Source organism: Ambystoma mexicanum, chromosome 13 (genome assembly GCF_040938575.1).
Source record: "Ambystoma mexicanum isolate Mex_15411 chromosome 13, UKY_AmexF1_1, whole genome shotgun sequence".
Lineage (NCBI taxonomy): Eukaryota > Metazoa > Chordata > Amphibia > Caudata > Ambystomatidae > Ambystoma > Ambystoma mexicanum.
Genome location: NC_090938.1, coordinates 178,818,528 through 178,843,941, shown reverse-complemented (window position 1 = coordinate 178,843,941; position 25,414 = coordinate 178,818,528). Strand labels below are relative to the sequence as shown.

The window sequence follows — 25,414 nt, the reverse complement described above, 5'->3', positions numbered from 1 at the left end:
AACGATCACAAAGGCACACAGGAGAAGTCTTATGGGCCTGATCATCGCGGCCTGGGCTACCATAGCACAGGGATGGAAGAAACAAGACCCTCCAATGCTATTCACCTGGTTACAAAAAGTCTGGTCCCAATTGACCATGGAAAAGATCACACACAAAATCCAGGGCACGCAAGGCTCCTTCACAAAAGAATGGGGAGGAGTACTGGACTATCTCCAATCAGACTATATGGCTCAATGGTGCCCACATGCCATCAGAATCACTGACTTTTTCACGTCATAACTAAGGACGGAGACACTGAAAAACCGAGATCTCTTCCGGACGGGGGAGGGTGGGGAAGGGGGGATGGGTTGTATTGTTATTTTGGTTGCGTATGTATTTTGGAATCACTAAGAAAAAAATAAAAATAAGTTAAAAAAAAAAAAGGGAAGGGTTGGGGAAGGGAGGAAGGGGTTCAAGCACACAGAGACAATAGGGAGTTAAACTCTGCCAAGCCTGTGTTTCAGGCCCAGTCGCCAGTCGAATAGCCTCCAGGGAAGTGTTTGAGGTCGTAAGAGGCCAGGACCGGCTGAGTGACATCCCCGTGGATACCAGGTGAGCATTACAAAATACCTCAGTTGAGTTGCACCTCGTGTTCTTCGCGTGGGGGATCTCTGCTTAGAGAGTCTGCTAGAGAATTGAGTTCTGCTGGAATGTGTTCAGATACTAGGAACATGTTCCACTTGAGGGCCCACTTCCCCATGTTTTAGGCTAGCTTGGACAGACTTGGAGAGTGTGTGCCTCCCTGCTTGTTTATGTAAAACATGGCAGCAATGCTGTTTGTGACGACTTGCACTGTTTGACCTGTTAGATGCACCTGAAAGGCTTGTAGGGCCTTGAGTACTGCTAGTAGCTACAAATGTTTGATGTGACTTTGGGCTGTGATCTGTGTCGACAGGCCATGCGCTGTTTGGTGAAGGTAATGGGCACCCCATCCGGGGAGTGAGGTATCTGTTGTAACTATCACTTGCACTGGAGGATTGTGAAAGGGTTTTCCCTTTAACAGATTTTCCTTTGTCCAGCAGCGTAGCGCTTGAACTAGGGTTAGCGAAACAAGCATTAGATCGTCCCAGTGACAGCTTGCCTGAGACCACTGTTTCGCTAGCCACTCTTGCATTGGGCGCATGTGCAACCATGCCTGCGGAACCAGGAAAATGCATGAATCCATCATCCCAAGCAAGCGCATTGCTTTGCGTATGGTTATTTGGTGACTGGCCAGGTACTGTGGTATTTGCATCAGTATGTTTTGTACTCTGTTGTTTGAGGGGAAGACTAGCCCCTCTTCTGTTTTTATGATAGCTTCTAGGATCTGTTGGGTTTTGCTTGGAACGAGACTTGATTTTTTCTCGTTGATTGAGGATCCCAATTGGAACAGAAGATTGATATTGATTCTCCTTTGGGCATTCTGCTTGCAAATTTGAGGAGATTCCACTGTTATCAGCCAGTCGTCCAGATAAGGGTACACTGGGATTGATTCTTTGCGTAAGAGCGTCACCAGTACTGCTAATACCTTGGTGAATACCTTTTGAGCAATTTGCCTTGAATTGGTAGTGTTGATTTGCTATTTTGAAGCGCAGGAATTTTCTGTGCACTGGGAACATTGAAATATGAAAGTATGCATCTTTCATGTCTAAGGTTGCCATGTAGTCCCTCTGTTTTAGCAGTGGGCTTACTTCCTGTGGCGTGGTCATGTGACATTTCTAAGGCTTGACATAGGTGTTTGCAGGGCGCAGGTCTAGGACAGGGCGCATTGTAAGGTATTTCTTTGGCACAAGGAAGTACATTGACTAGATACCCTTGTTTACCTGATTTCTCGGGGTGATTTCTAGGGAGTCTTTTAGCAGCAGTGCTTTAACCTCTTGCATCAGAATACGCTCTTCACCATGAGTCATTTGACTTTGATTTGGCGGGTTGTTGGGTGGTGTTTGTATCAGTTCTATTCAATAGCCTCCCGCCACGGTGGAAAGTACCCACTTTTCTGAAGTGATCACCTCCCATGCGTGGGTGAAATGAGAAATGCAACTTCCTACTGGAGAGGCATGGGAGGGGACCTGGAGTGGGTGGTCATTCTTTTTCTGGGGTGGAGCCTCTGGAGGAGGATCTGCATCTACTTCTCGACCTCTGTGGCCCCTTTCAACTTTTTGTTGGGAGGATTGCCCCTGTGAGGAACCCCAAGATGAAGTCTGCCCACCCTGGTTCTAGTTGGAGGACCATTAGGAGTTTGTCCTCTAAAACAGTGTGTATGAAACGCGCATCTCTGCACAAAGGGTTTGTTTGTGAGCTGTCCCAGGGATTTGAGGGTGTCATACTCCACCCTAGCACTTTTCAGTGTGTCCTCAACCGCTTTTCCAAATAAGGCATTAGGCTCAATTGGCATGTTTAAAAGGGTGGCTTAGGTTTCCAGCTTGAAACCTGATTGACGTAGCCATGCATGGTGTTTAATGCGGGTACCCTCAGGTACTATCCTGCCTGCATTATCTGCTGCTTCCAGATTATTTTTCGGGATGCAGCTTGCCACCTCTCTAACTTCAGCTACTGTTTTTAAAAGTTGTGTTTTCAGAGGCCCTGGGGCAGAGTCTATTTGTTGTGAGATCTCGTCCCACTTGTTCCAGGAGTATAGTCTTGTCGGCTATCGTCACTTGGTAAGCAGCCGATGAAGCTACTTTCCAGCCCAGGGTGTAAATTCTTTTGCTCTCCTTGTCAAGAGGGGCTCCAACAGAGGCTAACGGTGTGCCCACTCTTTTCCTTATGGTGGTCACCACGACAGAGTCAGGCTTTAGCTGCCCTCTGATGTACAAAGGGCCTGACGGGACTGGTCTAAACATCTTCTCAATGCCTGGGTTGACTGCCTTTGTCAGGTTGGAGGTAAGTAAAGAAGGCTAAATGTACCTTTGGATAGATTGGAGCAGTGTAATGAACTGTGCTGCAGATCTCTTATCTTTGAGGATGTCCTCTACAAAGTCTTTGTCGACTTGTGCCTCCTAGGTATCGATTTCAGGGGAATCAGACACAGGTTGGTCAATGTGGTCTGGGGATTGAATGATGTAAGCATCATCATCATCATCATCACATTGGTCTGTCCTCTATGTCCCCTTGGTCTCCTTGGTCTGCTATTGAGCCAGGGTCCTGCAAACCTGAAGTGCCAAAATAGTATAGGTCGTCATATACGTTTTGAGACGTAGAGGTACTAGGCTCCCCCATGTCTAGGCAGGGTCTTTTGGCGTCTGGTTGCTTATTAGCTGCCTTGACTTGAGGGGGCCCTTGGAGGATGGTCACTTGATCAGGGTGAACAATAAATTTAACAAAGCTAGACGTTCACCTCATTACTCTATGAAATTGATCCAGGGTACATCGAGTGGAGCTTGGCAAAACTGTGGGAACAGGGGCAGGGAAAAGCTCTGGTGTAGAGGGCGGTTTGTGGTACATTGCCTCTGAGAGGGTGTCACTAGGGGTAAAGTGTTCTTTAATCTTTGTAACCTGAATCTTTGAGGATAGGAGCGTTTTTCAATGTTGTGGATTTGAGTAGAGTGTCTGGGGCATGTTTTTTAATGAATTGTCTAATTTTTGAATTATTAGCAAGGGTCGTCGATGGGTCTTTCGGGGCACGGTCGCCGGTACCCGGGGACTTGTCTAGATTGCTTGCGGTCTCGGGAACAGTCTTCAGCGTCTGTTTTGGGGGCCTGTCATGTGGTGAACGGGATGCCCCAGAAGACAGGGACTTTTTGATCTTCCCTTCGACACCATGTGTGGCTTATCGGTTGACGACGCAGTCGACTGTCAGCCATAGGTTGTGTGTTCAGTGTGGTGTGCAGTGTGGGTGCTTGAGCCGCCTGGTGTCGTTAGAGCCGATCCCTTGGCTCAGAAAACTAGAATGTTTGCTCGGCTTCACACGAGTAATCCTTGTACTCCTGGCCATCTTCTTCATCACAGTATGAACCTTAGAGTTGCATGCATAATATTTTGGACTACTTGATTTCTCGTTGCTGCCATTTAAATCAGTTTAGTTAACTTGACAGCAACACATATTAGCCCTATCCAGGGAGGGGGCAGGAGGATTTGGAAAAGGAGTTGGACATGGTGAAGTGGGGAGATACTGTGTTCTGCAATTCCCATAGGCGGATTCGCCTCCCATGTGATCCACCCTCAGTGCACCACCCCTAGGGGGACTATTGTACTGTGGATGCACTGCCTTGGCCCATGGGAAAGGTCTCTCCCTAGGGAAGAAGGGACGACATCCTCAGATGTAGTTGTTCTCATGACTTTTGGCACAGCAACATCTTTCAGGTAATCGGGTCTTCTCAGAATGTGCCCACAGGTTATTTTTCAGAAACGTATTTAAGTGCAATCCCACCGAAGGCTAATCCATACTGGGGTGATTTATTAGTGCTGCCTGTTATGTATTTTGTTTATTTAAATAGTCAGGCCATAAGTCACAATTTTCTATTTAAAGCGGCTGGTTATGTAAAATAAAAAATAGAAAAATGATGCTGTAATAACTTACTAAATAGAATTGGAAGAATGGAAGCTTAGTGCTGGGGCTTTGGCTCACTTGGCTTTTTTATATTAATATGCCCCTGCAAGTAATGACGGGTACACAGACACGCAGACATACACACACACACGCACACAGCTCATTGTCACTAAGCACCCACGCTTTAATAGATACACACACACACACACACACACACAAACATACACACACACACACGTGTCAATAAGCAAACACTTTTTAATAAACACACACACACAACACAATGTCACTACAAACTAAAAGACTGTCTAGTAGACACGCACTGTCACCTGTTGTTGCAGATCTTAAAATGCACACTAGATTTACTTGAAGTGAGACAGCGACAGCAGGGAGGCTTAGTGAAAAGGTTACCTTACCTGAAATAGTACTTGTATAAGCCTCAGTGTAGACCTTTGCTGATTCTGTATTATTTTTAGATTGGGTGGAGTATTCCTTTGTGGCTGTTGTCGCAGTAATCTCCGAAGTATTGCTAATTGCAGTGGTCTGATGAGTTGTCTGTGCGGTGGCAGGAGCTGGTGTTTTTCCACTTGTTAAGCCGGTAGAATTAACGGTGTGATTGCTCGGTGTTACTGTGCGGGTTATTGTGAAGGGACTCGTTGCTGGATCTGATAATCCTGTGACTTTTGCCACTGACGCCACCTCTGAAAGATTCCTCCAGCTGACACTTGAGTTCTGTGCTAATGTGGAGGAAATCGGCACATCTGCTGGTGCTGTGGTTTCTGGGAGACTCGTGGGAGGAATCGCTGCCTGATTGGTGTCTGGTGGTCTTGCAGTCGCGGTTGTTTCTGGTGGTGGCAAGGTATTCGGTGACGCAGTAGCTTTGGCACCAAAAAGGTCAACAGCACAAAAAAGTAGCAAAAGACCCCAAAGATGATGGTGAAATCGGCAATCCATTCTTTCTTGTCTGATCAATTGAGTATTTGTTATAAAAACCTGAAAAGAAACAGCAAAAACTCACATTAAAGTTTGGACTGAATGTAATTGGCACACCTTTGGCGCATGTTTACAAATACATGCATTATTGTTACCAGGTCATGTTCTAGACCACTGGACCAGGGTTGTCCACCTCCAGGCCTCGAGGGTCAGAAACATGTCTGATTATTAGGATTTCCCTCATTAATATTCATGGGGTAAATTTGCATTCAATGATTCAAAATGTATGCAATTTCTTTCTCATGAATATTAATGAGGGATATCCTGAAAACCTGTGAGGATTCTAGCCCTCGAGCCCTGGAGTAGGACAACCATGCAGCCTATACTGGCAATGGAAGCAAAATGTCTAATAATAGGTGTTTTTAGTTTCTCGCCAATATACTGAAGGAGATACATTTATTTGGGTTAATGTCACGATTAATTAACACATGGTATTGTGTATTGACATTAAATTTGTGCATGAATCCCATGCCATACAGTGTATCCGATTAATAAAGATTTTTTTTTAAATGATCACAATATATACTTGTCATATTGACGTTGTTCCAACCATTTTCCCTTTTTGTGGCGTTAAAATTACTGTTTTACCATGCATCTGTCAATGATGACCAGCAATCACTGACACATTTTATACTGTTTGGGTTCAAATCAATTGCTGCACACTGAAGAGCGTTAATCCTATTTTTAATACTATAAGTACATTTTGGTGGATAATCTGGTAAAAATGGTTCAGATGCTCAAAGGAGCAGAAATATATTGAGAACATTTATTGCTACCATCTGGGAATAGAAACACATCTAAAAAAGCATATTTAGTAGCCAGTTACGTAGCCAATAGATTTGGCTTTTGTGTAGGCATTGCATAGACAGTTCAAGGCACAGTCATCCGAGGGCAGTGCAATGTCGGATTCTGTGAAATGTATGACGTATTATCGTTTTCAGCTTCGAGCCTGTGGAGAGCACCGATGCTGGGGCCCTCTTCTGCAGCTGCCCATGCTCTCCACAGCCTCATGGACCCTTCCCTCGCAGCATTCTGTGCTGTGTGTATCCTTTCACATTGACCTACTTTGCGTGCACTAGGATACAAGCCTAGACTGTTTTGAACACTGCACTTAGACAACTAGATGCTTTGGCCATCTCCATGCATATCACAAAAGTTAGCAAACTTCCAATCTGAAACCCCGTACACTGCATGGTCCTACAAGCTAGTAATGCACAGGACTCAAAGTTGGTTGGTATTCACTTGTACATGTAATTGTTTCTTTAAAACATTACCATATTTAAATGATGGGTTATACATTCTATTATAATTATATTTGCATTCATATTGCATGCCATGCATGCCCTTTCCTGTGTTTTACAGCTGCCACAATATACTTGCCATGAATGTTTATTGCACCACCTAAGATGAAATCTCAGTCATTATCAATGGTAAGTAGACACTACTAAACGAAGCTGCAACCATCTGCTGGAAAGAATAATCAGATACCTTAACATGGGGAATGTATGTAGGCCGGGTCTGTGGTCAGTGGACTAATGCATCCACTACCGAGCCCTGTGTTTGACCTCATGGTCACAGGTTCGAATCAAAGCAGCTCCACTCAGCCCTTTATCCTTCTGAGGCCGTTAAAATGAGTACCATTAAGTTAGGTAACAATAAACATCTGTTATCAGTGCCAAGATGCCCCTTTGGGTTGATTGTGCGCTTAACAAATACGCCTGTTATGCGATTACTGTGACCCTCTAAAATGCTGACTTGTATTTTTATTTTTACCCCCTTTTCAACCCATATATAAGTGGGGAAACCTCCCTGCATTCCAATGCCTCTGTTTTATACTATACCCGACCCCACATATATATGGGGTGTAAAGGGGGTCCAAATAAAAAAAAGTCAATATTTTAGGTGCTCGCAGTAAAATGGTTGCAGTAATGGAGTGATACCAACATGGGCTAGGCAGCAACCAATATCTGCAGTGAGTAAGACGCTGTCCCGCCGCTGCTGTTGCCCACGCGCCCCTGGAGCAGCAGCTGGAGAGAAGAGCTGCTGAGGGGCGTCTAGCAGAGGCAAAGAATGGGAAGACTTGAGCTGAGGCTCCAGGTCCAAGGGGCTCCATCAAGTGGCCAATGTTTGGTGCCAACAAAGGATTTCACATCAACACTATTCAGAATACCATCCCCTTATACAAATGATGACGGCCCAAAAGAGGACAATGAGAATTCTGAAGTAAAATGCAGACACACTAAGGAAATGAACCAAAGAAGCAGAGAATATACTCTTACATGCCTAGTGCTCAGTCATTTGGTTTTGCATATTCTACAAATGCATCAATTAGCCTCTGCAGTCCCACACGGGACTGGTCCATAAGGATGGTATCATCTGCATAAAGAATCAGGGAAAGCGTATGTCCAAAGACTTGGGGGGGAAATCAACGAGGCCTTCTGAAGGAAATCTCCCTGGTCTACAATGTAGAGGTTGAACAGCAGGAGTGCCGGAATGCACCCCTGCCATAACGCCCTCTCAGTTATTATAGCCCTGGTGAGGTAACCACACATGTTAAGCCATACCATGATGCAGGACACTTTGTGGAATTGGATCAGGATACTAAGCAAAACTGGCAGAACTCCCAGCTGCTGTAACTTCCACTATAGAAGGTCACGGCTTATAGAATCCGTCGATGCTAGTCACATGTAGCACCATGCCTTCCTCGCGACCCTCTCCACACTGAAGCATATCTATGATTGTTCCAGGCAAAGTTGTCCCTACACTGCGTCTAAAATCCCCTGGTAGTACTTGAAGTGGAATTTCTCTCAGATCACTGCATTAGATCCCTTAATATCAGTGCTGTGATTTTGGTCAGCATGTTATAGCGTAATGGGCTGATAGTGAAGAGGTTCCAGCCTATACCCTTTCTTAAAGATAGTAATTACATGCCCCTGGTGGCAAGCGCTTGGACACTTTTGATTTCTTAAAATGTTCTTAAAGAAGCAAAACAAGAGGTTTGCCCATTACTGGAGCGCCGCTTTAAAGATTCTATTACACAGCAAGCTTGGCCCTGGTGCCCGTGAGTAATTACTTTTCATTATGATCAGGTAAACATCATCCAGTTCAAAAGAAATCTCTCGGGGAACTCTGGGGCAGTCTACCTGGGCCTCGCTCAGAATGCAGCGATATATTGCCTGAAAATGGTACTCCCAGGTCGCTGCCTGAATTGGATTCATGGTCTTTAAGCAGCCTCCAAGAATTGGCCCCCAACTTGATGGTCACGCTCTCTGGCATTTTTTTCCCCTGTTTAGCTGATATTGCTATTTTCACTTGCTTCACTCTGTTCTTAAATTGTTAGTGACGCCATCTTATGGCTTCTTGTTTCTTCCTAGTAGGCCACTGAGCTCTCTTTATACATCTAATAGCCACTCTCTTCTTCCTTTTTAGTTGTTGAATAGCTTGTACGAAGCACACTCGGAAGGGTGGGTGGTTCTTCCGTGTCGACAGTGACGCTGTGGAACAATTGCGTCAAAGGATGGGAAGGGTTCTGGGCAAAGAGGTTCATCAGCGTGGTCCCACTCCTGAGAATTTAACTGTGAGCGAATCCCTGTTATTATATCATACGATAGCTAGCTTTGGAATGCCAGATAACTTGGTTCTTTTTCTCAGTTAGAAGCACCCCCTAACATCTTCCAACCTGGGGGTCATTCTCCCAACCTTCTCAGTTTATGAAGGAGGCACTTAGTATTCTGTGGTCACTCAGGTCCGTAGAAGTGATATCAAATGCTATACAGCCTTGGAACAGTTCTTCATCCACAAAGATAGTCAATCCGAGAGTGGTGCCTTCCCCTTCCCCAGGTAAACTCCCCTCCTGAGGCTCCTTGCACGTTTCCATTTAGCCGTACCCTAGCCCAATCCTGCAAGATGCTCGCCCATTGTTTTCCTCTCCTGATCTACTGGAGCTGGTAATTAGATACGTACAGAATCTTATCATTCTCCACATTTTTTTCGCAGAAACAGTTAGAATGAAGGTCCCTCATGACTAGCAAGCTAGTCAAACCAAATTCACCTCGTCATTTACTCAACACCTACTCCAGCTGATCAGGAAAGTAATCCAGTTGCATTTTTACATGGTTAGAATAAACATTTCCGATCAACACATCGTTTCCTCCCTTTACACCACTGATAGGTACTGACAAAGGCCCTTGGATTTTTTCCATACATTTCCATATTTTAAAAGCCCCCACATTCTTCACTGCTGTTAGCAGGCCAGATGCTGGTCTCCCATTAAAACCATCCGACACCAAAGGTGCAGTTGCCAGGGTCTCTTGTACACAGATGATGTCTGCGTCATTTAATTTAGCACATAGGTGCCCATTCTGCAAAACCTATTTATGTCCACAAGAATTCCAGGAAACTATCTTTACTGCCTTTTGTCTTACTAGAAACCACGTCTGATGCACCCTTCACGGGAGCCTCTTATCAAACCAGCATGGCAACCAAGTCCAGTCCAAGCCTGGGTTTCCAGGATCACAAGCCTGAACCTGCCTAGGCTGGGCAGATCTTACATCCATGGAGATTGGAACCTGAAGGCAGGAATTGGGACTATCCTCCTGGGGTTGCCAAGAGGCTGCAGCCTCTGTTTTCCTAGACTGCAGCTGTATTCTAATGTCAAACCCACGTACCTTAAGGTTATCCGCCTCTGCCATGATCAGGTTTCATACCAGCTCAGAGGGTATAACCAGTTCCACAATGTCACGCCGTGATGGATCCATGAAAACCACACATTCAATGTCTTTGGCCTTGATCTTATTTAGGGGCCTAGTGCCTCACAGGAGACTTAAAACAACTGATCTGTTCAATATTATATTTTCTTCTGCCATAAACAGCGCTTCCCTCACAGGGCTTGTTGAATCAGTGGGCGTATTACTTCTCTGTGGGTTCGCCGATTCTAAGATATTTTTAGTTACATTGATTGGAACCCCAAGGGCCTACTGGTCAAACTGGCAGGTGGTAAATGGTTATGCATCGCTTCATTTGCTGAAGCGCACCCTGGTCCCATCTTCTGCTGGCACAGAAAGACCCTAGGCCCTCTTTCCCTATCGGATGCCCAGCAGTTGTTAAATCGGGTAGTTTGTGACATACTACCCTTCTGAACCGGACCACTATTGGGTTCCCTTTCATCAGCCGTTTCTATAGTCATCACCTCTTGTGACCCAAGACAGGAAAAACGGGACTATTAGGGCAAATAAGATGCTTGCCTGCACTCTTACTTTTACTTGATTTTCGGTCCCCTTTCTGTTTTATTTTACTTTTTTTCCTGTTTCTTTTTGGGGACTCGACTTAATTCTAACTCCCCCATGAGGTGGGATATAACTTAATTTGCACCTGACTTGCTCTCTACCAACACCACTATCTCTCGGATTATGTGCTCAAGATAGGGAAATGCTATTTCTAACAAAGTTGTCTCCTTGCTTGTGCCGGGCAATCTCCTTGCTTGTGCCGGGCCGGGAGGGATTTTGAAAATCCCTGTCACCATCATTAATGTTACAGAGCCGGACAAATTTCATCAACGTGGAGATTGAGGGAAGCGAGTCAGGACAAAAACACATGGATACAGGAGCTTTTTGCCCTACATCGTCTCCAGCTAAATTTCCCCTGGATTCCATGTCACATAATCGAGTAACACACTCGTCCAATTTTAGAAGGACTCTCTCGAATTGCAAACTGTGGTCTTTAACTTCCTCTCTCAGGAATTCAAAAACTTTAACCAGAAGGTTTAGCACAAAGTGCAGTGCTGGTAGGGAAGGTTCACTTATGTTTTGGCTCTCTCTGTGTCAAGGAGTTCCCCCCTTCTCACCTGGGTCCGATGTTTGCCGGTGACTTCGATCTTGCGAACGCTCCTGGTCTTGAACAGCGCTGCTCGAGATTCGTCTGGTTCCAGGTTGCGTTTAGTTCCGGGATCACGGAGTCCAGGAATCCGGGAGACTGGAAAAGGCTAGAAAAGCTCGGAACCAGGAGGGGGGAAAGGAAAAGGAATGGGTAATAGCACTGGGACAAGGGAAACAATACCGCGAGCTACGAACACACGTCTGGGCTACTCTGCAATAGCATTGAGACGCGCGGAGCCGCGGAAGGCGTGGTCTATAAATAGACCACGCCGCGTTCAACGCATGGAGCGTGCAAGGGCTTCAGCTCTGGACGGCCATGTTGGAAGAAGTACGGAATGTAAGCCCCGTTGAGACACGGACCAGGAGGTCCAAAAGGGGTGTGATCTGAAGTTCATGACACTCTGCTTCTCGTGTATGGTGAACTAGGGACATCATACTCCATTACTGTATCTGCCACTGGAATTGAGGAGACACTTTCGTCCATGCTAGTGATGGATTTAAATAGTACTAGACTAGTAGACAGTGGGAGGCGTGGGCATCCTGTCCCAGAGGCCACCGACGGAGGTCTACTTGGGTCACTCTGAGTATTTTGCATCTCTTTGTTATTTTCAACCCCGATTCCACTCAGGTATAATTCTCAGTTTCTAGGGTAGTCACCGAGGCTTATACTCTGGACTCTAAAGAGATCTGTGGTTTTTTTCTTTATATTTGTGGCCGTAACAGCATAGTCCAGGCGAGGGGGAAGCGGAGGGTGAAGCGGAGACCGGGGGGGGAGATAGTAGATGGTGTACATCCCAACTCTTGCCCTTGCGGCCGAAGAAATTAAGTCCAATACCATCAGCACACTGCATTGAGCTACTCAGAGCAGCTTTCTCTATCTCAGTCTCCACCACCACACCTTCCTTGCTCTGCAAGTTGTACATCTGCTCCCGTCACTGCGCTCTTCTGCCCATAAGAGGAGGGTTGATTCCTGCAACCAACTGGAACAAGTCGAATACAATCCTCTACAAAGACCACAGCAAACCTTAACAAACCGCTCATCGCCACTCACCATGCCCGACACGGTTGATGATTTATTTTCCTCTACTATGGATCAGAGCAGGCAACAAACTCCTTCTCCAGCGAACAAGTAGTTAATACTACTACAAACAAACCTCTTCCTGTTACTCATTGTGCGGCCAGCCACTCGCCACTACTTTTTATCATCACCTCGGGCTTCACAAACTGAGAAGCTGCATTTCTTTGTTGGGCTATAATGAGGACAGGAGTGTACAAAAAAAAAGAAAGAAAAGAGGGCGGGGTAAAAAGAAGAAGGAAGCCAATAAAGTTCCAGCACTCCAATCCCCTTGTGTCTTGTGCAGCCTAGGACGGCCAGCGGCCCAAGGAGGCTGCCCTACACCAGGCTCCCGCAACGGGTTGTCGTTTGCACTCACTGCCTCACTGCCAGGTCAGGAACTTCCACATTCATTTGGGCTCACCTTTATTCAGCGGCAACCCCCTGACGTTCAGCCCGGAATGAGCGATTGTGCCTAAGGATGACTTCAGCCACGTCTTCCCGGCGCTGGCTACTCTGTTGGACAATTTGCTTCGCGATATGCTTCACAGGGTCGGTGTCTTACTGTGACTCTGTTGGTGATACCAAGTTTCTGTTACTTTTTCAATTACTTACTTTCCCTTAACAGAATATTTGACAGCAGTCTATATTTGCAAGTGGTCATTCGTTCTCTCAAAAATGTTATTGTTTCTAAATATTGGCCATGATTAAACAAATGTATACAGATCTTTTTTTTTAAAGTTCCAATGTAAACTGAGCAGCAAATCTGCGCTAAATTTCAGCTTTTTATGGTATGTTTTCTGGATTAAGATGGCATTCGTAGAACTGGCTGTCCTGTGAACAAGGCAAAAAACATCCTGTTTATAAACAGGCATTGTTTGAATTGCTTTTTTTGAAAGGGCGTGCATGGTCCAGTGGTTAAAGTTTAGGCTTTTCAGGCAGGAGACCTGGGTGCATGTCCCAGTCAGTCTTTTTTTCTACTGCAACCATTTAAAAAAAAAAATGTGATGGACCAAAATAAAAACGGACAGGGATTCAAACCCAGGTCGTGTGGCTGAAGTGGCTTACACTTCAACATTGGACCACAAAAGTCCATGGTAAACCAGGCCTGTTTGCAATATTTTTGTGCAATATGACAAACGGCCCTGTGAAAGGAAGTAGACCAATCGGTCTAATTTCTGTAGCTGTGAAATGGCAATATCAGTGCTGCGATTGCCGTTGCACAGCTAAAGAATTAGATCCCAAGAGTCCCTTTTAAAGGGACTTGTGTAGGTTAGTTCCTTTCACAGGGCTGTTCTTTAAACTGTGAAACAGCAAAAACAGTGCTGGGATTGCTGTTTCGCAGCCAAAAACTAGACCACATGAGTCAATTTCAGAGGGAGTTTGTTGCTTTAGTTACTTTCACAGGGCTGTTTCTTTACTTGTGGAACAGCAATCACAGTGTTGTGATTTCCGTAACAGCTAAAGAACTAAGCCATACAATTTCCTTTCAAAGGGACTTGCATGGTTTAGTTTGTTTCACAGGGCTGTTTGCCCTATTGCATGGTTTAGTTTGTTTCACAGGGCTGTTTGCCCTATTGCATGGTTTAGTTTGTTTCACAGGGCTGTTTGCCCTATTGCATGGTTTAGTTTGTTTCACAGGGCTGTTTGCCCTATTGTACAACAAGCGGAAGGTCTTGAGGATCTTCTGGAATTTAGGAAAGTCCTGCTCAAGACGAAGTGGGAGGCATAGGCTGTTCCAAAGAAGGGAGCCAGCTGAGGAAAGCGATCAACCTCCTGCGCTCTGTGTAGAGAAACACTTTACACCCAAGGAGCTGGTTCCAGAGGAGAGCAGAGTGTGGTCCCCGGTCCCAGAGAGCCTTGTGGATGATACAGAGGGATTTGAATTTAATCCTTGAAACAACCGGGTGCCAGTGAAGACTTTCATGGGCAGAAATGATGCAGTCCCTGGGCTTGAGGCCAAGAATACGTCTTGCTGCCCTATTCTGGATTAGCTGGAGGGGTCGCATCAAGGGAGTGATTGCATCAAGGGAGTGTTTCTTGTTGTGGTTTGGCGCACACATACAATAATACTGAATGTCTTCAATCCTTTCTGTTGCAGCCAGTATTCACTGTGAATGTGTCCTTCTGTTGCTCTGCCTCCCTCAACATGTACTATGTGTGAGTGTACAGCATATGGTGCTGGCCCATTTCTGACCTTGGGACCTTGCTTTCTGGACTGCCTCAAAAAGAGGCTGCCCAGGAAATACTGCCCACAGGAGGCCGAACTGGAAGAGGAATGCGGATAGGCCACAGAATGCGATGCGTGCCAGAAGGCAGGAGTCCAGGGTGCCAGGGCAGGTAAGAGGTTTGTTGTGTGGGGGGATTTGCGAATGGGGCAGCCTGGAGGAAATGTAGAGGGTATAACATGAAGGGTTCAGGCATGGCATCGTGGGGTGGGGATGGGGAGGATACGCCACACAGAGGGAGGTGAGACTGGGAGCTTGGCATGCAGTGTTCAAGAGGCTAAACCCCCTGACGGAAGGATAATCCCACCCATTTGAGGCTCCCCCTAGTTTGTAAAAAAGGCTGAGGTTCTTGTTCACCTTGAGCTTCCGCTGAAAGCTGAGGCATGGCTGCAAATAGCTTGAGCTATCTCCCAGAATGCACCAGATTTCTCTGCCTGCCTCCTTTGTACCCTCTTACACAGTTGGGGATTCATGGGGAGGTATGATGCCAATGTAGGTTATGTTTTATTTAACTGCATATGGACTTTGACTCAATTATCACTAAACTCACCCACTTGTATCTACCCTATATCCTGCATTTCTATGGTGCATGTCTTTGCTATCCTGACTATACATGCAATATAGTAATACGAGGAATATGTTTCCACCAATGATATCTGTTGGTATCGAAATGAAATCGATTTGAATAAAGCTTCAGTGTGAATGTTAATCAGTTAAATACTAGGTGGCAAGTTTAGACAGATTCAAGATGCAGATAACAGAAGCATGAACGCCGCAGAGGAGTTGTTTTGCAGAACACATTGTAACGCATTAAACACATTTGACACATAAAAGACCTTAAAGAGCAATTGTATTGGGGGCTCAATTGAGAAACAGTAGGGGATGACTTGTTTTTATTGTCCTCAAATAAAAAAGGCAATTCAATCAGGAACCTGTCCTTCAAACTAAGACCCAAGCTAAAGTATTACCTTGATTAATTGACGAATTCCACTGACCGTCTGCATTAAAACATGATTTTATAGCTCCAGATGATTATGTGATGGGATGGCCCTAGCTAAGATTCAAGCAGAAACCATGTCTAAACGTAACATTTTCTAGACACCAGTAAATGCAGGGCACGCGGATAGCAGCAGGGTGCATTCCGAAGTGAGGCACCCTCCCTTGTTAGCATTTACCCTCGAGTTCAGGGTCAGTTACTTAATCTTGTTAGAAATAGCAAATTCCAGCAGATATTGCCCTTCCTGCTATCTTTTAACAAGTGGAAGCCTTGTAGCTGTTATCCTATAGAATTAGACTTCTGTCTAAGAGGTTTATTAGGTTCCATAAGTACTTAGCCTATTTTACACCTCATCTGGAGAAGCTTCGGGTGCACTCAATATTGTCAACCATAGTCCACATGTCTAATTAATTTCGAAATAACTGGACCATATGGCTCTTCATCAATTACAGTCAAATGTGTTGGGCCTTCAGCAAGCAGCATGCCACCCACTCCATGGGACATCGTTATGGCCCGTAAGGAAAATCTTAGAAAAGAGGGGGTTGAGGTATGGCATCCATGCTGCTAGAAATGTCCATCACTGTCAATATGGTCAGTTATCCTATTTTACTCTCCAGCTTTGGTGGCTTTGGTATTCAACGCAAGGTATTGTGCGGGTTTGATAACCCCTTACAACTGCTCATTTAAGATTATTTTGACACCATTTGATTCTAGGGTTCTGATGTGGGGGATCTCAATGGTCGACTCTGTCTCCACTTTCACTTAATGTTGTCATCACTTTACTGACAGCAGTGATTCACACCTTTGCAATTAGAATATATATAACTATGTGAATGAAAACCAGATGATGGTTAAAATCTCCAAATGGAAGAATTACAACCTCTTCAATTGGCATCTTGGCCTCTTTTGCCTTAGGCGATTGAGCACTCTGCCAATTGGACTTCCTGGCAAAGATTATGTCTGCCAAATATGGCATTAGTACCTGGCATGAATGCAGTTAGCATGTCTTCTCTGCGTTGCCCCTTGCCCCCCTCCTTTTCACTTATTTGTCATGGTGATGTAAATGATGTATCTGGTTTCTTGCTTCACTTGCTACTTATTCCCTCCATTTACACTTAACTGATTTGGATTTTTCTAAAGTCTTTGAAAGATCAGATCTACTTATCCCTTTCGTGCTTTGGCGGTGCTTTGAGATGACTGTGTTGATGGTTGGCTCCTATAAAAACTCAAAGAAATAAATGTGGTTGGCCAGGAACAGCCTTGTAATGAACACCGTCATGCTTCCTTACTGAGAAACCGAGTTGAAACACGGCGACATTCAGCCACCTCAGACCTTCTACAGGGTGCCTTCGCTTCTATAGTGGCATGCCTCCAGAGTACCCTCCCTAGGAAAGGACACTGCTCCCGGATAACCTACATTACAGGAAATGACTGAATAGCTAATGTTTATCTTTTTTATTAAAAACAGCCGTTCATAGTGTTTTAAGGTTATAAGTTTATAGACTGAGTGCCTCAGCAACAGGAGACTAAAATTGGGGAAGAGGGGCAGTCACACTTTAGACAAGCCCTCTAGCATAGTACTGTGTCACTCAGTAATCATATTTCTCTTTGCCTGTAGTTGATATTGTCATAGAGGGTCTGAAGTCCCACTTTACATTCAGCAGCATCTCTCTCGCTCTACGTGCATCAGGTTCAAAGAGCACCGTGGGCTGTATAGCGTGGTTTCCCATTCGTGGCATTAAATGTCTACCTGGGACCTTTGGACTTTCGCTTATGTAGCCCACAAGCTGGCATTACAGTGCACACCTTTTTACAGCTCTAAAACCAAAGAGAGCTAAAGCAAATAAGTGAACATGTTGAAGAGGAACAATTATAATTAAATACTAATAATACATTTTAATATCGCTCTTCCTGCCTTATTCCTCATACTTCTTTCCTAGGTGCTGTGATAATCATTTGTTAAAATTACCTCTTTAAATGATACTAGGCTGATAAAATTTAGAAGGAGAGTTTTTGTGCCTGGCTCGCCGGGAATCCAACCTGTAGCTCGCAGAAGTAAGGAGTGGAGAAATGCAATCTGCCAGAGGGTTACGTGAAAAAATAATACTTCTAAAGAGGCATTTTCTAAAGGAAAATATTTTGGAAACATACGATTGAACAAATTGTAAGTAATTAATGTATTCATGGTGATTCTCCATAAGCCGCATGCAGTGGGAATTGCTTCAGAGTGTATAGAGTGCAGAGTGCATAGGGGATTGCACGAAAAGACAGTGGGCCTCATTATGAGATTCCTGCTAAAAACGGAGTCATTACTGGCATGGAGGTAATAGCGCGTCCGTGCACCTTTGACGCCACTAATAGCGGCTGATTACGAGTGCGCGAGCACGCGCGAACCCCCTTGCCGGTAATGGCTGCACCGCCATGCCGCAAAAAGGCCCTCCAACCCCCCGATAGCAGCATCACAGGACCTGCCGATACCGCCTCCGCCAAGGAGCAACCCCTTAATAACGCCCCGGTAACAACATCATGCTAATACCTGGCTCGTAATACCGGACCTGGAAGTAACGTCATTGCGTCGGAACGGGAAATGCGCCGGTGGTCATCTTTAAAAACACAATCCATTGCAATCCTCTCAATCCAGCAGTGCTACAGAGGAGAGAGCAGGGCCATACCATCCAGCATGTCCAAAGCTACCCGCAAAAATACCCCCCGCCTGCGCAAGACGTGCTTCTCCGATGAGTTAAACATGCTGGCTAATATTCTTGCAGCCCATGCAGATGAGGTTTTTGCAAACAACCTCAAAAGGGAGGTGCAACTAAGAAAAAAAGAAATATGGGAGGAGGTGGCACGAAAGGTGTCAACGGTTGGCACCATCCCCCGCACAGTCAAAGACTGTAAAAAACAATGGGATGACCTACATCTCCGGGTCCGTGAAATCCTGGCCTCTAATCGCAGGGAGGCCATGGCCACAGGCGGGGGTGCCCACTCACCAGTAAAACTGATGCGCTGGGAAGAGACCTGCAGCACGACCATACAAATGGAGTCCATAGAGGGCTTTGGCGAAATGGAGACGGGTGCGGCGACATCGCGAGATGAAGGTGAGTGACCCTGCAAACCCCAGTAGGGCAAACCATGACGTAGTACAACTGATGTGAAAGTGAGCCACGCCAATGCATGGCCCATCATACACACATATACAAATCCATGTCCAGATGGAGGCCCAAACCCTGGCATAATGAAATGCATGCTGCGTGCAAATCCCATTACCAACAGACACCCAACACACAGGGACCATTCGCATGTCACACATCACACAAACCACAATATGGTATGCCACCTGGTACACATCAGTGCTGAATGGAGAGGCCACGGCTTATGCCAATATGCCCCCCCCCCTGAAAGTATCCTGTGTGACACACCTATAAGAATGCAATGCACGAGAAATTAAATACTGTACAGCACCAACTCATGCATCTTGCATGTAACACCATCACTGATGCCCTGCATCTCTTGTTCCCCCACAGGCACTGATGCAGAAGGTGAAGGGCAGGACCCTGCCCTAAGGGCATCAACATCCAGGGCCAGACCACAGTGCACTGGGCATTCCACCTCCGGGGCAGCACCGCAGCCCAGAGTGCAACCCAGGGCACCTGTACAGGGCAGGCAGGCTGAGGAGAAGACAACAGCAGCAGACGAGACTGCAAATACTGACCTGGCAACAACAGCTGAAGCGAGGCTGATGGCATGCAGTCTGCTGCCACCAGTTCAGTGGGTGAGGCATCAGCCACATCCCCCCTCAGCGGTGTGGATGTGCAAGCGGAGGAGTACGAGGACATTGACAGCACAATCCATGTCGAATGTCCCCACATACCAAGCCCCCCGCCCACCACCCACCACTCAACTCAGAGCACACTGTCCAGTCTCATGCAGGAACCAGCGGTTCAACTGCACAGTCCGCATCTGACAAGCACCTCAGAGGACAGCCCTGCAATGGCCCACCCAGCCGCAGGACCCTCCACCTCCACAGCCCCCAATGACATGGAGGCACGCCTGTCAAGGGTCGAGGCCTGCCAGGACTCGATCGAGCTGGTGCACCAGTATGTGGCCGAGGGCGAGGAAACACGCCTTGAGATCTGGGAGGCGAATGCCGGAACCATTGCGGCCATCAATTCCAGTGCCATAATGATACGTGACAGTTTGGGGGCCGTCACACAGGTCCTAAACAGGATGCTGGAACACATGCAGCACCAACAACCTGCACCAGTGGTGCAAAAGCCATCCAACTTCACCCCATCGTCCACAACTGCAAGCTCTGCTCCCTCAAGCCCTGTGCGGATGACGAGGCGCAGTGCAAGGCACACAGAAATGCTGCCCCTCGACACAAAAAAAGTCCGTAAATAGCCGGTCCAACCACATCGTGTGTGGGATGACAATGGGTGAGGGGGGAGGTGATGTTGGTGGTGTTGAGGGGATTAAGGGGGTGTGTATTATTGGGGGTTTGTGTTGTTGGGGGTGCTATGGGTTGTTGGGGGGTATGGGGTGTGTGGGTGTATTGGGGGCAGGGGGGAGGGTGTGTGAGTCTTGGAGGGAGGAAGCACTATGTTGTTATTTTTCTTAATTCACCCGTTGTGTTCAAAATCATTTCATGCCTGGACATTGTTCATTTCGTGTGTTCATTCCATTCATGACAGTGCACAGTGCCCAACTCCCCACACACCCTGTGTCCATGTCCACACGGTCCCAGTGCTCAGTGTAGTACTGACACATAACCATCAACATCCCGGTGGTTCCGAAGTAATCGTCAATCAGTGATTGGCGTACAGCACGGCCATCTTGTGCATCATGTACTGTCAGGGGTGCTGCTTCTCCTCCATCATCATCCACATCATCCTCCCCTGGTGCATGCATGTCAATGTCAGGTGGCAGTAGTATGTTCCTCCGGATGCACATGTTGTGCAGCAGGACACAGACCATGGTGATCTTTGCCACCTTCTCAGGGCCATAAAGGAGTGCTCCACCAGACCTGCTTAGGCAGCGGAACCGTGCCTTCAACAGGCCAAAGGTCTGTTCAATCACAATACGTGTACGGGTATGAACTCGATTGTACTCCTCTTCGTACCTGTTATGCGGGTTCCGCACAGGGGTAAGTAGTCACGGCTTCAAGAGATAGCCTCCATCACCTGCATGGGAGCACAAAGAGGTATGTGTGAGTCAATCTAAGCTGACACCTTTAGGATTAATTGGCTCGTTGCCATTAACTTGTCGGTGCCGGGGACTCGTCTGTGCTGCTCTGAACTGCTTGTGTGCTGCTTGTGTGCTCCCTTTTCATTTCTGCTTGTTTTGCACACGGACAGCATGCTATTCATTTGTCCTCCAAGGCATTCATCTTTATATGCCATTTTCCACCTAAGTGCAGGGGATTTGCCCTACGATTTCCAATAATCACAGCTCTGCTGCATTATGCTCTATGGACATTACAGATTTTTCTGCCTTCTAATGTGGAGAACTGCTTTCCTCTTGTGAATGTCCAGAGGCCCGACTGTGTATACACGTGTGTCTACATTTGGGAACATTTGACTTTGTGGACTCACCGTCGTTACTTTCAGACTTTTTAATTCGATTACGGTTGGAGACACTCACCCTTTTCGTCATTTCGCCGAGATCCTCTGACTATCTGCAGACTAGCTCAGTAATGTGTAAACGGTCCCCGCAAAGTAATTGTCTATGGGTCCTGAAGAAGGCTTTGGTCATAGAATTCTAGACACCAGCCGAAACGTCAATTCACCACACGGGGAAACTGCCTGATATCCATATTAGGCATCTACTACATGAATTTATTACTGTGACACCGTTTAAGGACTAGTAACACACTTTATATAGCCGTTAAGTTTAAGTCCTTTTGACGTAGACCCGCAGACAGATTTATGTTCTTGTTGAGCTGGCAAATAGTGGTCTTTTGCCTCACCCTTTGTACAGCTTCAACTCATTTACATAGAGTTCTTAAGTTATGCAATTTATGTTATGAACCTATGGCATTTTATAGTAATTAAGTGTCGGATTGATTCCCATGATTGTTTGTTTGATTTACTCACATTTCTATGCAATGTTATTTTGTTGTCTTGTTTTTGGTTTTAAAATTCAAAATTGATTATATGTATTGATATATGAATCACGTTCAACGACATACAATGTGTTCATGTGCGAAAAAATGTTTGGATTAAATATGAACATTTATGTTTTGAAAACAATTGCAATAGTTTAGACTGATTTTTTTGTCAGCTATTCAAGCATTCGGATAAGTGATATATCTGCAAGAGCTTTTTTTCATGACCTAATTGAAATACAGATCCTTAGTCTTTCCTGTTTTCCTTTTGAAGGCGGGGATGGGGGAGCTTCCCACCTCAGCCCAAGTTCTAGTTTTGTTTTGAAGTAGGTTTTCCATTTAAAACCTGCCGATACATGTTGGGAACCCACCCTTGGTTCACCTTTAGGATTAACGGCCATGGCTGCAGCTATTTGGTGTTGACATGCACATGTCCCTGGATGTATGCACACAGGTTCATTTGATGCATTGTGTACTGCACAATGGTCTACTAGTGTGGATTGAATTGTACAGATGATGCAGGGTGTTCACTTGCATGCTGATGCGGATGTACTGTGGATGCGGAAAGATGTCTTGCCACACATTATTGCAGTGTATGCTAATCTGTACCTAATCACACTAGCGGCATTGGCACAGTTGTAATCATGATTAGTCATGCATCGCTTGACATACCAATGGTGACCTGCTTGTGCGTCTGGCATGTTGTCATTGATGTGCAGCATTTGTCTTATGTATGGCATTGATGTGTCATGTTCAGGTTGGGATGTTCAGGTCAACAGTGTTTAGCTCTGAGTGCATTGTCCACTCACCACCCAATCCCACCCAGGTGGAGTATGAATCCCCCCCATCACACCCAGGTGGAGTATGCACCCCCCCAATCACACCCAGGTGGAGTATGCATCCCCCCAATCCCACCCAGCTGGAGTATGTATCCCCCCCCACCTCACAACCCCAATGCACTGTCATGGCCCAGTCAGGCAACTTACCGAGCAGCCAGGCACGTCGTCCAGCATGTCGCTCCATGTAGCGGGGTAGCGTGGAGTTGAGCAACGCCATGGCATCATGTGTAGATCCGGGATATTGGGCGCAGCAATGTGTGATGATCTTGCTGGAGTCACATACCATCTGCACATTGATGGAGTGGTATTGCTTGCGATAGCGGTACACCGCCTCATTGCCATGAGGGCACTGACGCAATTGGGCATGCCTGCTAGTGCATGGAAGCCTACTTTGGTGTCAGCAAGCACCTGGCCAGTCCGTGGCAGGGAAATGTGGACGCTTGCATGCTTCAGGAGGGCATCAAGCACTTGGGTCAGCATGCAGAACAAGAGTGGTTGTGATATGCCATGCAGATGCCCCACTGTGTGCTGGTAGGTGCCTGTGGCCAGGAAGTGGAGCACAAACACCACCTTTAGTAGCAGGGGGATGGCAGTGCGGATTTCTATCAGGCTGACGATGTCGTCGTGTATCATGGCAACTATGGTGGTGATGGTGTCCCAGTCCAACCGGTACAGGGTGTGGATCTGCTCAGGGGTTAGATTGAATGGACTGGGTCTGATGCGAGGGATTGGTGGCTGCCTACGAGGCACTGCTGGCTGCTCTGGTGGTAATTGCTGTCCCTGTCTCACCCTCCTTCTCCTCCTGTGTCTCCTCTGTGCTGCCTGTTGTATTTGTATTTTGTATTTAGTGGTTTATATAGCGCTTTACACCAAAGCGCTGCACAATTGAACTTAATACATTAAATATAAACAATATAACGGTAGAAGCAAATTACAATATGAATCTGTCAACACAACTTTAAGGAATAGGGAGAGTAGTGGAGTAGGACTGGGTGGGAGAGGGAGGGGTGAGGAGGAGTAGGAGGAGGGAAGGGGAAAAGGTGAGAGTGGGGGGTAGAGGAGGGGAGGGAGATAATAAAGGGGAAAGATAAAGGAGGGAGGGGAGGGAGGGGAGGCAGGAAGGGGAAGGGGTTTCAAGGAGGAGAATGGAGAAGGAGAGATTTAAGGGAGGTGTGGAATGAGGAGAAGGTGGGGGTAGAGCGGATTGCAAGAGGTAGGGAGTCCCAGTGCAGGGGGGCTAGGAGTTGGAAGGAGCGGAAACGGGAGGGGGCACAAGGGGACGGAGGTGCAGTGAGAAGGAAATGGTCAGCAGAACGAAGGGAACGGGAGGGAGAGTAGAAAGAGAGGAGGGAGGAGAGATAAGGGGAGCAAGACCATGGAGAGATTTGAAGACAAGGCAGAGAAAGTGAAATTTAAGTTGGGAATTAAATGGAAGCCAGCCAAGGGAAGAGAGGGAAGTAGAGATGGAGTTGTAGCTGTAGTTGCTATTGCTGTTGTTGTAGCAGTACAGGCATGTCCTCCAGCCCCATGATTGCAACAGCTAGTGGGACCATTTTGTTGTAGGAAGGGGTGTGCTGTGTGGGTGTACTCCTTTTGTACTGTGACAGGCTCCATTGACTCCACCTCTGGTGATTGTGTGCACCTGTGGCAGTTGCCTGCACTGCAGGTTGCTATTTGCGGGTGGTCCGCGATGCCTGTATTGCCGCCGGCATGCAGGCACTAATTACAGCCTTCAGGATGCCAGTACGTGCATGCGCGCAACACCTGTGATGTCCTCCTGTTAGCGGCATCTCGGTATTGGCACCGCCAAGGGGCGCGTGTATGCGCGCATGCCGTTAAGAAGGGGCACGGTATGGGCGGTGGCGATATTGGCGGGTTGTCGGCTCGTAATGGCCCGGACCCGTTAACGATGCCGGTAATGCCATTCCGCCTTCCTTTTTTCATTACCTCCATACTCGTAATGAGGCCCAGTATCTAAAATGCTGAATGCACGTTTAGAGCGCATTCACCATAGTAGATAAGATCTAAGCCCATAATAACGAACAGGGGTGCATGGGTTGTGGGGGTAGTCACCCGCACCTCCAGTTCGGTAATATGTGCTTCATGGGGTCCAGGGGTGTCCCCTGCATACTAGGCAGTGCGGGGGACAAACAGCCTAAATCCCAAAAGACCTAATTACAAAATGCGGGCTAGTGGGCTCCGTGATTTTGTAATTTGGTCTTTTGGGATACGATATAACATACATCCATGCGTAGGTCTCTGAAAACAGCATAGGTTTACACCCACTTTCGCTACATCACTGACCACTACTTTAGAATTCACATCAGGTTCGGCAAATGCCTTTCTTTTTACTTGATATATTGGAACACCAGGATAATATAAGGCTCCTCAATGCATAGAATTAATGGATGTGGTCACTGGAATTCCTATGAGCGAATCCTGGGAGGATTGTTTTAAAAAAATGTATTTAGCGTGAAATTAATTAGGTACATATATAACAATACAGATGTTTGTTAAAAACATATTAATCATGCATAACAAAATCAATATAAAAAGTGCAACAATTATGTACACTATAAAATTAAAGCAATTCTCCATTAAAACATGTTCTGTAAAGTCAGAAGATGAATGGGGACAGTAAAAATGTCCCTCAGTAAAAAGATGGATATGCATGCAGACTCCCTCCCCCGGACAGGCCTGCAGTAGACAGACTATACTGCGCATCTATATCTAACTGCACTATATTTCTGCCTTCGTTCTCAGTAATTATGGTTGTGAATGATATTTATTCATAAATCCCTCAATGCCGCGTCATATCA

At 46.3% G+C, this 25,414-nt stretch overlaps 1 protein-coding gene across 3 annotated transcripts in view; it reads right to left on the bottom strand.

Annotated features, from left to right (window-relative positions):
* LOC138521052 (osteocalcin 2-like) overlaps nucleotides 1–25,414 on the bottom strand; it is a 241,332-nt gene that overhangs the window by 77,781 nt on the left and 138,137 nt on the right. For all 3 annotated transcript variants that reach the window (XM_069633574.1, XM_069633571.1, XM_069633572.1), the window contains one exon: nucleotides 4,925–5,501. In XM_069633574.1, coding sequence (XP_069489675.1) covers nucleotides 4,925–5,501 — 577 coding nt within the window. The remainder of the gene's footprint in view (nucleotides 1–4,924; nucleotides 5,502–25,414) is intronic.